Below are 18,613 nucleotides of genomic sequence, written 5' to 3'. Positions count from 1 at the left end.
ATCTCTTTCGCCGTACCGGGGCGATTGAACTCCGAGGTCGTCGTCGTCATCGTCGTCGCACGTCCTGTGCGTCCGCTATACCAGCACGCACACGCACTACAGAAATATAAAAAGTATAGGTATACACAATGTAATGATATTACGTTATATGCTTAGGCCGCGACGAAATTATTATTACGTTTTTTTACATCGTCTAGTCGCCACCGCCGCTCTTCTGCAGCTCCGAGATGGTGACGTGCGGAGTGCAGCGCTTGTGTGATTGATGAGTGGTACGGGTAAGAGAGGGGGGCCGGGTTCGACGATGCGTTGAAACGACGCGCGCGAAAACTCCAGCATATTACAATGGGAAAAATAAACGAAAAGAAAGAGAGGTACATTATAACTGCAACGAGTAAGATGAAAAAAAAAAAAACGAAAAACCGCGACCGCCACAGTCCCCACTTTGGAATCTTCCGGCTCGGAAAACTCGAATCGGCCCCCGCGTTTATTGGCCGAAATCCGCGGGCGAAAAAAAATCAGGTGGGAAAAACCGTACGTTGCCGCCCGGTCCTCTTCGCCACCACTGCTACTGCCGCCAAATAATTCGCGCCAGCCACCACCAGAAACGCATCTCTCATCGATAAGACGCCCGCCGACGACGAAGACGACGACGATCGCACGCCACACGACGTCCAGTCCACCGGCGCCATCGAAACCTCACCGACGTCTTTGTCCGTCTAGAGAAAAGGGTCGTCGTCGTTGTCGTAGTAGTAGTAGTCGCACCATCATACCTGAGTCCCGAGCTAGCAAACGTCCACGACAGCATACGACACGGTTCGGTCAGACGCGACAAACGATCCGGGACCCAACCACCGCGACCTGCTGATATCAGCCGCCATCGCGTATTTCGACGGTTGTCACCGCGATCACGATCACGGTTGCCGAAAGCACGCAAGGGACAAGCCGCTGCAGCATATCCGCGTGTAGCCCGTGCCACTAGCATAATTTTATAATATTACATTATAAGCTTGAGAAATTCAGAGGCTGACTTGCGAACGGAACTCGTCGTCTAAACCAGGCCGTCGTCCTTCTACGTAGGGTCGTCGACGATCCTGCAGCAACACCAGCACCAGCAGTTACACGGACGCGGTCGTACGCACAAAAGCGCGGCCCGACAGCCATACAATGATATTCTCGAAGTGAGTACTATACGCCTATACGATAATAATAATAATAATTATTATTATTATTATTGTACATATAATATACTAAATTATATACCTACGTCGTTGAGTTTTATATTTTTTGTATTATTTATCGTTTCACACGCAAAATTTGTCGAAAAAAAATTTACTATTTTATTTTAATAACATTGTGTAGATATCAACTACTTTGATCGTCGTTGTAGAAATCCCGAGTATATAATATTAGAATATCGTATAGAAGATGTGTCGTTCGTATAAAATATAACATCCGCGGTTTTCCCGTCCCGCGCGTTCCCAATTCCGGACGTGATACAATAGTTTACGATATAGTTTTTTTGATAAATAGAGGAGGGTTTTTTTTTCGTTCTCTTGTTTTACATATTGTGTATAATATATTTATACATCTTTGCTTCATTGTTCACGCCCGAAATTGTGTACGGTCGATCTGTATAATAAGACTCCGTGAGTAATTACTCCGGAACGGATGCACCACTTATCTAACCGACCGGGTGGCTCGGAGGGGAAGTCGTACTGCAGACTCGATGTACCTATATTATAATATTTATAAATCTTGGCTAATATCTGTGTTTATACATTTCGCACTTCAAAACGGCCCCTCTTCCGTTCCATTATTAGAGTCCGACTGATTGATTAATCGTTTTTTATAATACAGTATAATATACTATAATATAATGTTACACATCGGTACATCACTAATAAATAATCGTCGTTATTACTGTCATAATACTGTGTATATGTACACCGTTTCGATTTAGGTAATATTGTCAGGATCGCGCCAAAACGGGTCACCGTCGTCGATGTTATACAGTGTTATATTATTATTTAGTTAGTTTATTGTTTTACGCGTATAATATATGGGATATAATGCAAAACTTCCAGTATCGAACGGAAATATCGGTCCAGCCCGTTCAGATACATGGAAACACGTATTATATGATAAAATATATTATATACTTATAATATACTCGTATATACGCATAAAAGTTTACACGATAATAATGCAATTTATCCTTAAATCGTACATGTATATTATAATCATGTATAAATATTATGTAGGTGTATGTAAATATAAATAATGTATATATATTAGATTAGTGCACACATACAAATTATATGAGTATTTTTTTTTTAAGTCCACTTTTTATCAAACTATAGAATATCTAATAAATGACTAGCAGTTTTTTAATAGCTATTTAGTATACATATAATTTTGATAAAACTTAATTTTAAAAATAAATTTAAGTGGGTTGCGTGGTTACGAAATCTTATAGGAGCTTTTAATGTTTTAATTCACGTTTTAGCGTTGAAAAACCTCGGATATCACTGATTGTATAGTACGAATTTAAAGTTAAAACACTTGTTATAAATATAAAAGTAACACATTTTGGAATTCGTTTAAGTGTACTTCGTAATATTTAATTTTAAGTTAATTTGTTCATATTTTTTTAACTATTTAAATTTTTTGTTGAAATAATATTAAAAAAAACTTAAGGTGTTTTTCGAAAAGTTGTTATCTTTTATTTTTTTATAATAATTAGTATATTTCGCTGTTATACAAGCAGTCGTAGCTGATCTGTTTCAACGTGTATAAGTACCCAAAGTTGTGGGTAAAATATCCTCAAATTTATATAAAATTTCCTCAAATAAACTAATATTTGTGATTTATGTAATATGTGTGCGCTAAGCCATTAATAATATATATTGTTTTTTAATATGTTTAATATAATATATATAATACGGGATGGTACAAATTTCTAACATTCATTCGACCAACAGACTTTTGGCCAATATTCAATAATTTAAAATATGAATTGGCTAATAAATAAATAAAAAAATAAATGATAGTTTCATATTGCAGAATAAGAAACATAATGTAATAAATATTAAAAAAAAAAAAAAAATAATAATAAAAACAATATAGTACCTACACTGAGTTACATTGCACATTTTACATTTTTAAACATTAAAAATAAATAAGTAAGTTATGTTATGTGTTTAAAAAATAAGTAAATAGGTACATAATAAACAAGTAAATGATGCAAATCATATCATGTAATATGAACAATTCATATACATTATCAAAGTAAAACTTGTATAATACGACTACTTGAAAATCCATTAGGTCAGTTACAGTTTAATCACATAAAATAATATTCTCGAGAAAGATGTTAACGATTATTGTCGGATTTTCATTTCATCATAATATCCCTGTTGGCTAAACCTACACTTTCAGTCATTAAACAGTTGATCTCGTTGAATATCTTTCAGACATTTAGATTTAGCTGAATTTCCGTATTATATATTACAACTATTCAAAAATAATTATACTTCTTCCGTTATACGTCTGTTTAACACGAGTAGAGTGCACTACTGTTCAGCAAAAATATAGCAATAGACGGACGTTACGTAAAAATTTAACGCGTGGCCGGGATAAGTTGAACGTGCGTTGTCTATATCACATGTATTATGTGTATATATAACAATATTATGCATAGGATGCACCGATGACCAGAGAAAGCTAGACTATCCATATATACTCATTATATTATTAAATATAAGCGCGGATGAAACTATTTCCCGTTACAGTACCCAGTGCCGTAATCCTCATAATAATATTTCACATACGTATTAAGTGTAATCGATATAATGTACCATTAGATAACGCGTGAGCTCATTATCGTTCGTTGTATTTAGATTATATGATATTGTTTCACAATAGAATCCGTTTCGTATGGTGATCATCGATAGTGTATTATGTACAATACTAAATGATGGTCAAACATTCAAACGGTATAGAAACTGACACGATATCCATAGAAATTATTTTTCTCATCCGATCGTGTACATATTATTTAGGATTTTCTGACGTCCGTCGAAAAAATATAAATTATATAGGTAATCAATTATCATGGGACATGTTTTTATTTTTCATATTTGCGTTATATCGAAATATCGCAATAACGCCAATCATTCTAGCGTATTAATATTTTTTACGCATTTGTATATAATAATATTATATATTATACTGAAAACGTATATTTTTTTTAAATTTTTTTTTTTTTTTAATTCTTACTGTATAGTGTAACGTTTACTAGGCCCGGATTTTTAATATAGAAACGGCACCTATATTATGTACTCCAAATATCCGGTCAACTTTATTGATGAAAAAAAAATATGTAAAAATATTCCGTATAACCGCCAAACATTACCAGCAAAATCGTGAACTATATCAAACATTACACTTCATGTACCTGACCAAACATAGGTAAAATCTGTAACGGTGGTTTCCATAAAAAAATCAAAAAAAAAAAAAAAATCACGTGTTCATACGATATGAAAAAAAGAGATGGCTTAGATAGTGTTGTGGATGACAAAGCATTCATATGTGTCATTTTTGGAGTTTTCACTATGGAGTTCTTTAGAGTTTGTTTTCTTAATTTTTGTTAGGCACATAATATAATTATTATAATTAGACACCTATATCGAATCGTACCCAAATAAAAATAGGTTACATTTACTCACGGTTAGTTATGATGCGAGAGTTTAATTAATTATAATGAAATCAACGAAAACTGTGCGAACGCCCCGAAGATTGCGATAAAAAAAAACTTGTTTGCTTCAAGATGATAAGTGAATTATTTGATGGGGTTTCCTTTTAACATTGTTCAATAAAAATCTAATTTTTTTTTTCTTAAATTTAAAACGCAACTATAAAATATTTTAAATTATATCATGCATACTTTATTACTATTATACTAATATAAACCGAACAATTATCGATCTATACAATTATTATAATTGTATTAGTCGCATGGTGACGTATAGTAATTTCTAGGTCAACATAAATGATGCAATGAAGATAGGTGCATTGCAGTGGTTATAGCTTACTGAGTACATACGTGCGTGATAAAGGGATGTTTCGCGGTCGTTATAACAAAATATGAATATTATCTTTTAACAATGTGTTTGAACATCGAAGGGATTGCTCAAAATAAAATTGTATACATATAAGTGTTCTAAAACAAATTATGTGATATAAATAACTTATATTGTTGTACAATATAGGTATATATAAAATATTAAGTAATATTTAACAATATAGCACCACAACGATTACAAAGATACGGGACTTACGGGCTTACACGACTCTGTATGTACCTATATCTATGTATTATAATACGCTATATTACAGGAAAAACGCACTCACATAGTGCAAAATAAGTGCATTCACCCTGGTCAGACGTGCGGCAGTCTATCGAGTTCGTTTAATGTCAAGTTGTTTCCGCTTCACAAATCATCTGATTGTCCATTTAGAAAACGTGTATATATCATAGGTATATATATTTATTGCAACCGACACAACGCTCGATCATGGTCTTGCTGCTTTGGCTTTTTTCTCAACAATATATATTTAATATACATATATATATATCGTTTTTTACGAACCGTCCATCCAGAAATCGAAAAACCATTGCGACGAAATTGAGTAGAATTCGAACGTGATTCGTTTGATTCAGTTTTTTTTTTTTTGCTCACCGCTGCGTTATGTCGTTAATACTGTACGTTTCCGGTACGCGACGACCATATGACCAACACCACAATGTCGAGCACAGGTAAATAGCTTACCTCCACCCTTCCATCGAATGTTTTCGATTCTGTCCATTACCGAATCCTTTTTTTCGCTCGTTTTTGATCGAAACAATAAGCCATCGGCAATCGAATAACCACTGTTTTTTTATCCATTTTTTTTCAATCATTCATTGTTTTATGTTAGCTACCATGCAAACGATCATCAATTATTGTTATCGTTCGCGCGCACCCGTTGCTAGTGTCGAATACGTGCGGTGTCCACGGTACATGCTATCATAATGGCACAATGGCATTGCAGCATTGTCTTTTTGCGCGATAAGGGGAATTTTTTCTTTTAAAAAATCGGAAACGATCTAATAATTGAATCCTATATAATAAATCGTATTGCCCGTATAATATAATATTACAATCCGGTCGTCACACACGCGCGCGTGAAGGGTGCAGAGACCCCTAGGCTTTTCGTGTACGGTTTGACATTCCCATTGTTTCAGTCGCGCGTTGTTCGTTGTATTAATGATAGGTACCTACGTATTATAATATATATACCTATTATGCTGATGCATGCTTGCGACGATAATTGACGAGATAATTGAAATACGTTTAAACGCTATAATACAATACTGCTAATATATACCTATACATTATCCGATAACATAATTATGAATGCAATACCTATGATAAACATTATTAGTAACTACATACTTTTTTTTTTTTTTTTTTTTACCAGCGTTTAAGTCTCTAGACGTAAATAGTTTCTATACTTTTTTATAGCATAATATGCAGTTCTCGTAAATCATCTTCACAATTTATACGTCTATCAATATGGTACAGTCTTGTTCGTGATTTAATTATATACAACGAACAAATTATAAGTGATAGATACATACAATATAATATTATAATTTTTACATCGCATTATAAACGTCTATTGTTTCACCTATTAAACATGCATTCGAAATCCGTAACAGGTAGACAACATTCGATGTTCGTACGTGTTGTTCGAATATACATTTCAATGGATAAAAATTCTAATCGTCCGGTACTAAGTATGCAGCGAATAACGAATATATACACTTTTATGCAATTTAAATATGTATTATAAACATATTATAATATACAGTTTAAAGTTTGTCCAGCGGCTGACTGCAAATTGTTTGATGTCACTTGCGGTGTCCTTCAATAAAGCCTTTTTTTGATTCTGAAAAAATAAAATAATTATTCATATGTAATTATACTTATATTTATCTGTTTAATAACAAATACTTGCGGTTGAACATTTTTTTTTTTTTAAATACTCTTATAAAAAATGTTTAAATCTATAGGAAAATATCGGCTTCTATAGCTAAAATAACCCAATTTAAACACTTTTTTCACGGTACTGTTGACAACGATTGTTGAAAACCCGTTAACTTTCATCCACCTGTATCGTCACAAAATAAAAAACATACGAAAAAAAAAATCAAAAATGCAGAAATAACTATTAAAAAGCAGTAATAAGAAACCTTTAAAATAAACAAAATAATTACTTTAAAATTTGAAATTGTACCAATAGAGGTAAACTTCCAGAGCATTTACTTAACCTAACCTAACCTTGTCGAAGAAATTAACAAAGTATATGCTTTAGAGTCCCAAAGTCGCAATATATAATAACATATATAATACTAATAGTATAATATGATACCAAAATATATTATATTTTATATTATTATAAGTCGCGTGTGCTTTTGACGAGAGTAGTTTTTCTTGCATCATTGCGTGCACACACACGTGCAGGACGTTATTATATTATTATTATTATCATTTACATACATCGCTGTTCGTATTACTGTTGTTATATTATTCGTATCGCGTAACGGTGTTTATGCGCTGAGTATTTTTTTTTCTTTATTATTGTTATCATTACGTTGTTCATTTGTATACATCAGACTCTTTTTATTTCCCTACGCGCCGCGCGTATTTTGTCGTCGTCGTGGAATCGGTCGAAAAACTAACTATACACGCGTGATGTATGTACAACAATAACAACGGTGATAATAATAAGAACATACAGCTATTATGTTCCGGTCAAATCGGATAACAAATAAACGCGGTCCTGACGAATTTTGTCATTTCCCGCGTGCATTTCATATCATATAGGCGCGCGCACGCGTGTGTGTTTGTGTGTACCTATGTGCGTGTATGTATAAATGTGGGTACATCATTGTAGTGTACCTACATATTTATTATTATATTATATAGCTGGCTGTTACGCAGACGTCACGTTTTTCATACCATGTATTCTTCAATTATCAGTACGATAGCAATTTGTATTGTGCCTAGTGTGGAATTTTTGCTACTCTAAACGGTACATGTGCCTACCGAGTATACCGACTACGATAATAATAATAATAACAATAAAAAAGAAATAAATAATAATATGTGGGTACACATGTACTGTTGCAGCTGTAGCCGTCACACTATGACATATTATACGTGAGACCGCGCGAGTACACATATTATTATTATTTCCATTGCTACAAGTACTGAAGTAATAACTCAATATTGTTGTACTTACAGTATAATATTATATCATTTTATTTTTTGACTTTTGAGAGCACGACGTTAAGTATATGAGTAAAGGTATTTGTGATTCAACTGCACGGTTCATATTTGACCTGCATACAGTTAGTTGACCAACATGAAATAATATTTCAGGATAATAGATCATAGAACATGATTTCGTAACTAAAAGCATATAATAAAAGATGTGGAGGACTTCTCGAAGAAAAAAAGAGCACGGCAAAAATCTGCAGAGGGAAAAGAGCCACAGCGTAAAGCTAAGGAAAAAAGATAGGAGTCGAGGAAATTTTAAATTAGAATATCAGAAAGTCATTGGACATACATTACGAATATACTATGGGTATGAGTGTGGTCCACTGTCATTGGTGTTTTGGTAGTAACTTGCATGCCTCGATCATCTGGAAAGTTACCATGGCTGCCTAAGAAGCTACAAATTATTGTTCATTTTACGATTTTTGCAGCGCGGTCTTCGTTCGCGCGACGAGATAAATCGCGGCGAGATGTTACATTTTAAATTATTTAGGCGTCGACATTATAATGACAGGCACGTACTCGAAAAGTCTTAAACGTCCATTTCGTCAGCTCTATTTTCTAGGTATCTCTAGGTGATGTGCACGATAATAATCATAAATATTATTATAATATTATACAACGTCGTTGTCGCGCGTGATGACGATGACGTGCTGCCTTCGAGATAAACATCGGGACGGAGGTAAAATACGGTACAATGATATCATATCGAAAGATATCGTCGATCGTGTAGTTATACGACCACGTAGAGTAAATAATGATAATATTGTTGTTATCTACTGTAGCATCAGCGACAAATGCGCCCAAGTTTTATTCCTGTTGCGCATACCCGCGCGATTTCGGACACGCAAAAAACCGCAGAAAATGAAATACGAAAATCATCTCGCAGATATCGTCCGGCCCCGTCACGTTCACACGGCGTTACGACCGTTTCGGATTAAACCCGTTCCGTTCGTATAGTGCTACATGTCATTCAGCCATTATATTAATATATATACTCGAACGGATATCCCGGAGAGTCAATAATAACAATAATACATACATGACACATATAATACAGAACGGTTTACGCATTATTATAATATAAACGCGTGATCATCGTTCGGTATCTATTCCGGTATATTTCACTTTTTTTTTCTTTTTCTTTTTTTTTTAATTTCTTCGCTGAAACGATTCGCAATTCTTGAGACGTCTAAAGTTGAATGAAACGTCGAAAACTCCGACTGCAGTTTGCGGACTTGCAATAAATGACGCGTGTCGTTTTTATGTTTGTGTCAAGGTAAACATACTGTAATATTTAACGACCCAATTTATTTTTTAGAACATATCGTATTTTTTCACTGAAAATACGTAACGTTTAGACCTAGATCGAAAATATTAAATTCCAAATATGGGTCTCAAACTTACAATAATTTGTTGACGGAATGAAGATTCATTCAACAGTATTGTTATACGATTTTAAGAAAAAAATAAATACGTATATAATTTTAATTCGGTCATCGATAAAATATTATGTGATTTCTATAGTGAAGTATACGATATACATGGTATCGTATATCATCTGCAATTTGTTTATACAATAGTACAGGTATTATATAAATATTTGTGTACAATATAACTTATAATGCCGAAGTCAGCGTTATTTGTTATGGTAATATTTTGTTGAAAATGCATCATAATATTCCTTTTTATTGTAACAAGTCGAAATCATCTCCTCTCAATCTTTGCATATAAGAATGGGTTTATTATTATAAAATTATAATGTGTCCGTTCTCACAAGCTCCGTGTGCACACCAGGACAGTTCATTATATTCAATCTGTTGATCGTTCGTCAACATCCATGCGTGATCTCGGTAGGTAATATAATATGATATATTAATATTTAAAAATCATAATAACACTGTTATGCACAGCTATAACCACTGTATCAATAATGTATTCTCCGCGGGTACCCTACACGTTATGCCACGCAGGGAGACGTTTTGAAAACGAATAAAAAATTTTATTAAAAAAAAATTGCTAAATATTTTCGATTTGATTTGCGCGGTGAAGACGATAATATTATATTCTCGTAAAATAATATCGGTATTATATCGTTGCACCGCCATCCGGAACGCCACGGATTTCGTAAGACGGTATAATAATTGTAATTATTATACGCTACATAACAGTAAAACGATTTACACCCCGACGATCGTGTGCACGAATCTATGCACATTATATACCTTTATATTATAATATGTAGATCAAACAAACATCGTGTTTGCGCGCATATAATATTATTACGTTCGCTCTGGTGTTCCGTTCGTTAGAGAATGGATGCGGAAAAAAAATACACTACTCGTATCTTCTTCGGCTATTATCGTACACACACATACACATATTACATAGTTATTATCTGTTTATATTATGGTAGGTATGTTTGTTAATACATAACCATGAGCGCAAACCGCGTGGTTACGGTCGATGTCTATGACGAATTGGAATCACGTAGCATACATGCAGTATCAATATATTTATATTTGAAATTATATTATTATTGTTATTATTATTATTATTATTATTATTATTGTATTAAGGTAGGTAGGTGTGTGTATAGGTATTAGGTACATGTACATCACATCATTGATGTGCTATAATATAACGTTGAGTTTACAGTGTGAGCCAGTTTAAATCGCTTGGCATTATATACATATAAATATTATATACCTAATGTTTATAAGGTGTTTCACCGCGTGCAGTTTGTTTCACACCATACAAAATTATTATTATGATTAGGCTAAGTTATTATAGTTATAAAAAAATTTTAATTTAATACAATAATAAATAATATCCACAATATAATTATAGAATTTATAACAATTTTTGGCTTATGGTCGAACTCGTAATAAAATTTTTATATTCATATTCATATAGATATACCTAATTATATTGAAAATTCATGTCTTTGAACGTCGTAAGAAATATTCAGATATGTTATTTTAAAGCTTTTCCATCAATTGCCTTAGGGGTATTGTATATAACATGATGATTAATACATAATAACTATTAAGCAAGTGGTGTCCAGTCTCACGATGTAATACAAATGAATAATAATGACGAGCACGCATTGTGCCATTCGGCCGCCGTATCGTTCGGATTATTGGTAACAAATTGTTTGTCGCATACACGAATTATATTATAATAATAGGTAGGTAGCTCGAAACATAAAATCACACTCACGACAATATTATATTATTATTATTATTACTTACATCATTATCGGATATATCAATAATAATAATAGTAGTGATCGCGCGTACTGTGACGATGACGAAGCCGATTTAGTCAGCTTTTGAAGAAGGGTAGATACCAGACACCTACTGTCAATATTATACGTAGAGGCAGCGCACGGAGAAGAGGAACGACCGACTACTGTAATAATATTATAAATAAAGTGCTTTGGTTGAGTTATAAAATACAAATTATAATAATGGTATTATATTATACTCTATCGTTGTCGAATAATACGAAACGCATAATATTGTATCAAACAATAATATTTATATACTCGATGATAATTACGTTCATATATAATATATAGTATATTATCTGTATAAGTGATACGCATGGGAGTCGCATGTAGACGATCGAGCGTCTGTCTACTACGACGATGATGATATTATTCGTCATAGAGTCAACTGCACCGTAACGGATAATTAAAATAATAATAATAATAAATTACGAAACACTACGTTATTGGGTCGATGTTATAATAATAATATAACTGAGGTGCGCGGGTTTTCATATCATAAGATCTACCTCGGTGTTAATTATTTTATTTCATAACGCCACTTTATGTTATGCTGTACACACATTATTACGATCACGGACTAATCTATATTGATCAAATGCAATAAAATAATATTGTACCACAAAAGTAAAGTAACGCAAGGCCATTTTTTTTAAACGGATTAGATCCATTATGGGAATATTCTTCTTGTAATCTTTTCAAAGATATTAAATAATAAGCCCTATATACCACGAATTAATTAGGTATATAGGAAGAAGTAAATTAACGAGAGTCCTAGACCATTTATAATTTTATTGGAGTATAGTAATGTATGCACAATTTTATTCTGGATCAGAATATTATATATTGTTCATACAAAATAATATTATTGAAGTATATTATGTACAATTTTAAGTCAATGTATGATAATTTAATTCTGACAAAGATGTACCTACAAATGGTACACAATAAACAACTTGTGTTTTCCTATATTATGATAGGTAATGGTTCTACGGTAGACTATTGTTATAAATGACTACATTCACTCTTCACTCGTCATGTTATCTAACTGTTTATCTTATAATTTGGGCGTAAACCGTTTAGTCGAATGTTTATTCCACCATAAATACCGTTTGGGTGAATAAATATAAAAAGGTTTATAGGAAAGTTAATTAATATACTGTGTACTGTGCAGTAATATACATTATCAATTGAAAAAATAGAAATAATATAATAAAATTCTAATAAGTATCAATTAAGTCCAAATCGACCTCAAAATATTATTTTTTTTGTTGATACTAAACTTTAAATTTCTTTATAAAAATACTTAAAAAAAAAAAAAAAAAAATTAAATAAATAAATAAATAAATATTAAGTCCTGACGATACCAATAATATGATTGAAAAACCATATTATACACATTATATCTGTTGGTATTTGAAAATAATATTTTTGTGACGGGCTTTAATTTTCTGATAAAATATACTATAATAAGTTATTAATTATGACATTAAAGTAGTGTAGGTTGGTAAAATCGAAATACATAGCGAGCACGTTATTACACATTATTTACAAAAAAACATTTATAAAAAGGTACTTTGTAAAAACATGATAATATTGGTTATCTTAAAAAACCTAACCTTAACCTAACGTCTATGCTGGCAAACGCGAAAAAATAAATTAAATATACCTATTGGCTATTGTACAGTTAACGTTGTTCCGACCATAATGTAACCGATGATGAATCGACTGAAATAAAGTGTGGAAACGGTTTTAAATATAAATCGCTGCAGGTATCAAAGTATTGTTGAAAAAAAAAACACATCATAGGTACATCAATTTTAAGAGTAATTATATAGCTTGTGATCGCTCTAATTACATTATAGATCATTTTTCGCGTTTTTTTTCTCATACCATTGTTTAATTGTGTATTATACGATTTTATTGTTTCACGTTCGGAAAATATATTTTATGTGATTGAGCGCAGTTTTCTAGGTTAAGGTTATTTGTTTGGATATTTTTTTATAATAATTGCATTGTCGCGTTCGGTTATTAATTCCGTATAATTTGTATCCGCCTTCATTCGATATTATAAGTAGACAACAGTATTTCGTAGGTTGAGTTAGGTATAAAGTATTATATCAAATTTAGTGGGAATTTAAAATTATTGTTCAAATATATTATTATACGGTTTTTAGTATTATAACACGTATAGAATATATAATACATTCGGTTTATAGGTCTAAATTTTTTATTTTTATTTTATCATATTCGATTTAAAATTAATTTTTTCTTATATAGCGAATATCCGCATAACTTTTTATTTTGTTAGATATTATTCCCTTCTGTATGAGAAATAAACCACTCGTCAGCGACACACTATATTATTGTTTGTGAAGAGGGTTGAGGGTTATGAGTATATGACATTAAATTAAATACATAATAAAATGTGAATAGATGAGGTGCATATATATTTAAAAAAATACGTTGAAAATCCAATGTGTAATATAATATTATTATAATGTTGATGAACATTGAACAATATTTTTATTTAATAAACCTATTAATACGTATTATTACTGCGCACGTCAGGTATTCGCATTATTTTTCTGATAATGTAATTTCTTTTTGTAACTACTTTTTGCTATCGTTAAAGTTTTTGTTGGACCATAATGTTCACGTGTGGTGATACAGAGAATCACAGCGAAAGATAAAATTACATTAATACCTACCTAAAAAAAAAGATTATTGTAGTACACATAATATAATATGTATTTTTGTTATATTAATATACTATATAAGAGGGAGATACGTTGTTTGAAACGGGATCGAGCGAACGAAAGGAGAAAAAAGTGTCCCCAATAAAAACGACTTGTCGTTTTGCATTACCTATAATATATCTAATATATATATTTATACTTACCACTTATGCCGGACGATCGTTTTGAGGCTGATCGGTTTTACACCTTATAAACCCACTTATTTTTTCACCTCGGCGAGTTCCACGATTACCTACATAAACAAAATCATCAATTCGCAGTGTGCCAAATTACAATATTTTGTAGGCCATGACTTTTATCGGAAAAACGTATCTTGGTAGTAGGCGCGTTCTACTTATTATCGAGCCGCGAACAATAAACCAGCATTGTTTTTATGGCTGATTTGTCAGACCTTAGTCAATGGCGCCGAACAACAGCGAATTGTAATTAATATAGCGGTGAAGAGGGCGATGATGATGGAATTATAGTATATATTTTACGAACCGATCTAGGTTCAGCGGCAATAATATGTATAAAATTTGTACATAGGTACAGACTACCTATGATGATTAATTTTTTAGAACGGCTTATAACCAAACGAAGAATCAAAAATTATTTATTTATTTTTCAAACCGAATCACGTGTCCAACTCATTATTGCTAAAACATTTATTAGGCGTAGATATATCGGTACATGGGTATCGCGGAAAATGCGTATTGAAACCTGCGGCTGACTATCGAAAATCGAATGAACTAAAACACAGACATTTTGTGATGTCAATGTCATAGGATAATACAGCAACCGCAGTATAACGTTTCGCTGTTCTCTAAAATCATTTCTCCGCCGATCGTCTCGATCGCGTTTTATAGAAACATACAAAAATACTTAACGGGTGGCAACGTAATAGTATAATAGTAGAAGTAGTGAATAATAATAATAATAATAATAATAATAACGAGAACGACGACGTCGATGATGACGATGACGATGATAATAATGATGATGATGATGACTATGATAACAATAACAATGAAAATAGACTATTTTCCAGTCCGTTGGGTACACATCTCAGCGGTGGCACGAACCCAGTGGCGGGAACAGTACCGTTACCGCAAAGTTAGGCTAGTGGCACGTCGGTGGTGAGGAATATTTTCCGAGTGTACCGTTCGTCAAAATAATACAGTCGTCTGCGAATTATGATAATTTGACGTACGAAAATAACACGCGGCGGCGATATTGAATAATATTAAACGCGTGCGTAAACATATAGATATATAACATTAATATTAGATAGTATTTTGGTACTCGGAGATTTCGTCAATGAAACAGTCTGCTTACCTTCTATCCTGCATTCATTTATAATATCAAGTATATTGCGTGTTTTGCCGAAGCTACTCTGAATTAGATTATAATATAACAGTCGATAATAAGGGCTGAATTGGACTTCAAAAGCGAAGTACATTAATATTCTCCCGAGACAGAAATCTTGCAAAAACTTTCAGATCCGTTGTAATTTACATATTTACATACAGATTAAGAGAGATAGAGAGAGAGAGAGAGAGAGGCAGATCACTAGGTTATTTGAGGATACATTTTCTCTATTTAACTTTATCAAAAAGTCTCGTTCACCGAGATAAAATTTTAAAATCAAGAATTACGAACACTTATGCTATAAAACATACGATATTGGATAATTAAAACGTTATTAACAAAGTATTAAAAGCTGTAATAATAATCATATTAGACGACGCAACAGTATAGTTTGTGTAGACATTTAACGGGTCCCATTAAATCACAATTTTTCGTTGAAACACGAAACTTTAATACTATTATTATTATTATTGTCACGGATAAAATAAACAATAGTCGGTGTGTGAGTGAATTTATGTGTTTATAGATTTAATAAATATATATGTAAAAATAAACGATAACGTCGAGAATTCGTGACACATTATACGCATTTTGGGCGCGTCGTTTTCCGTAAAATCGTATTTTTTTTTTTACGCCCATCCATCAACGACGATAATTAATCGCGCTATAATAATGCCTCCCACGCAAATATAATAATTGTATTATATTTAACTATTATCATTTATCATTATTATATTTTTATACGCACCGTAAAACAGCGGTTTACCGTTACGACGCCAGTTCATCGCATGTTAACCCTCGCGCCATCCGTGTCGAAATATACGTAGTGATGAATATACCAATTACATATATACTTAAACTTTATGCTAGAATATGACTATGAAAATCAAAACTAAGGTAATATCAATCTCGGAATAATTTTCCCCATAGATTTAATACTGGTGTTGGTATTTGTACAAGAATATTTAAATTTAACTTAATCCACATAATTCATAAAACTATATATATTTTATATTAGCTAGAATTTTATAGAACCATTTTTATGATATTTAATAAAATAAAAATATTAGATATGATCATACAAATATCTACAATACAGTGCTATTTATAATATGCTTATAATTTTAAAGATAAACAAGTTCAATAATAACATTTTTTATTCTAAAATTATTAAATAATTGATTTAAAAATAATTATTGAATTTGATTTTTTTTCTTGATTCTATAACTCGTTTGGTAGGTACTTATGTTTACATTGTTTACAGTAATTACTCCACTATCATATTATTCATAAAATCAATATGTTACTTTATAATAATAATATATTACCTGAAAAAAATAACGCAAATATGACGTATGACGCACTATATTACGTCATATACATAACTTGTACGACAGTAATAAAATACGTAAATATAACATGAACGACATAACGAAATAAAAACTCACACTAATGAATCAAATGATACTCGTATCAAATATCACTTTTCATAATGATTACTAGTTACTGTTATTAGTAACCTTAAACACTGATTATATAATTTGTTATATTATTTTAATTATAATACAGTGAAATCTTAAAATATTGAACATTCTTAGTCGATGAAGATTTGTTAATTATTCAGGGGAGTCTGGTATTCAAACGGTTCAGTTTGTAAAAAATTATTATGAGTTTGTTCCTATAGAGACATCCGCTATTTGAAGGTGTCCACTGTTAGAGCGATGCCTGTTAGGAGAGATTTTACTGTAATATTTTCTTATTAAATTTGTAATGAATAAAAAATTTAATCCACATTAAAGTGTTTTTCTGGAAAAAAAATTGAAAAAAAATAATCAGCAAAACTGTTACGAGGTTAGGTCAAGTTAGATAAGGATCATCATTACCAGACAGACCCCTACTGACTTATTTTATGTTATTACTACATAATATGTATTTACTATTCAGTATTTGCAATAATTATAAGCTGTTATAAATATTGAATATAATATTAGATAGACATTTTTGAACTAAACTATATGAACAGAAAAATCAATCAGACGATCAGTGGTAAAATCTCAAGTCACAGACTTGAAATTTAAAATTATATTACGCTTGCATCGTTAATGATTATCAATATAAATTAATTTAAATTATGCTATTGGCATAAAATAGGTAATTTAATATAAATATTTAAACAGTAATTTATTATACTTCATAATATTAATGAGTTAAATACCTACTTTTTTTTTATTATTATTGTTATTAATAATTTTATTTATACGTTATTATACATCTTCTAGAATATTGGTACAAATGTTTAATGTGATTTTGTTTTGTTTTATTACAGATGCCAGTACGCGGCGTTCACGTTATTACTGATTCAGGTAAGACAACTGTTTTATTGATTGTTCGTAGAATATGTTCAATGTTTTGCATTGTGTGGCTTTAAGTACATGAAAGTTGTAACAAGTATCTTATTATACATGCACATTGACATACTGAAAAAAAGCTATCGCTTCTTATTCATTTTTCTGATTTAAGTGTCTATTCTATTCAAGTAAAATATTTTCATAAATTTTATTAAGTTTAAATCGTTATAATTTGATATCTGGGCTCGATATATTTATAACTATAGTCACCATTATAATTGCATTAACAATATTATACTAAACTGTTCTAATTTTAGAAATGATCAAAATAACCTCTTATTTTTCAATTATGCTCACTTTAAAAAGCTCTAAATTAATATAGTAAAATAATATTATAATTCGTACATAAATTTAAAAAAAATCGGTATTTTGATTAGACGCATGAAATGTATTATTATAAGACAAATAAATAATTATTAT

At 31.4% G+C, this 18,613-nt stretch overlaps 1 protein-coding gene across 1 annotated transcript in view; it reads left to right on the top strand.

Moving 5' to 3' along the window:
* Positions 1 to 610: 610 nt before the first annotated feature.
* Positions 611 to 18,613, top strand: part of LOC112592155 — a 72,655-nt gene continuing 54,652 nt past the window's right edge. The window contains exons 1-2 of the mRNA XM_025336155.1: positions 611 to 1,178; positions 18,112 to 18,148. Of these exons, the coding sequence (XP_025191940.1) occupies positions 1,165 to 1,178; positions 18,112 to 18,148 (51 nt within the window). The 5' untranslated portion in view covers positions 611 to 1,164. The remainder of the gene's footprint in view (positions 1,179 to 18,111; positions 18,149 to 18,613) is intronic.

Source organism: Melanaphis sacchari, unplaced genomic scaffold, assembly GCF_002803265.2.
Source record: "Melanaphis sacchari strain LSU unplaced genomic scaffold, SCAv2.0 Contig159_pilon_pilon, whole genome shotgun sequence".
Lineage (NCBI taxonomy): Eukaryota > Metazoa > Arthropoda > Insecta > Hemiptera > Aphididae > Melanaphis > Melanaphis sacchari.
Note: the sequence above shows the minus strand (reverse complement) of the source record. Positions and strands in the feature narration are given on the sequence as shown.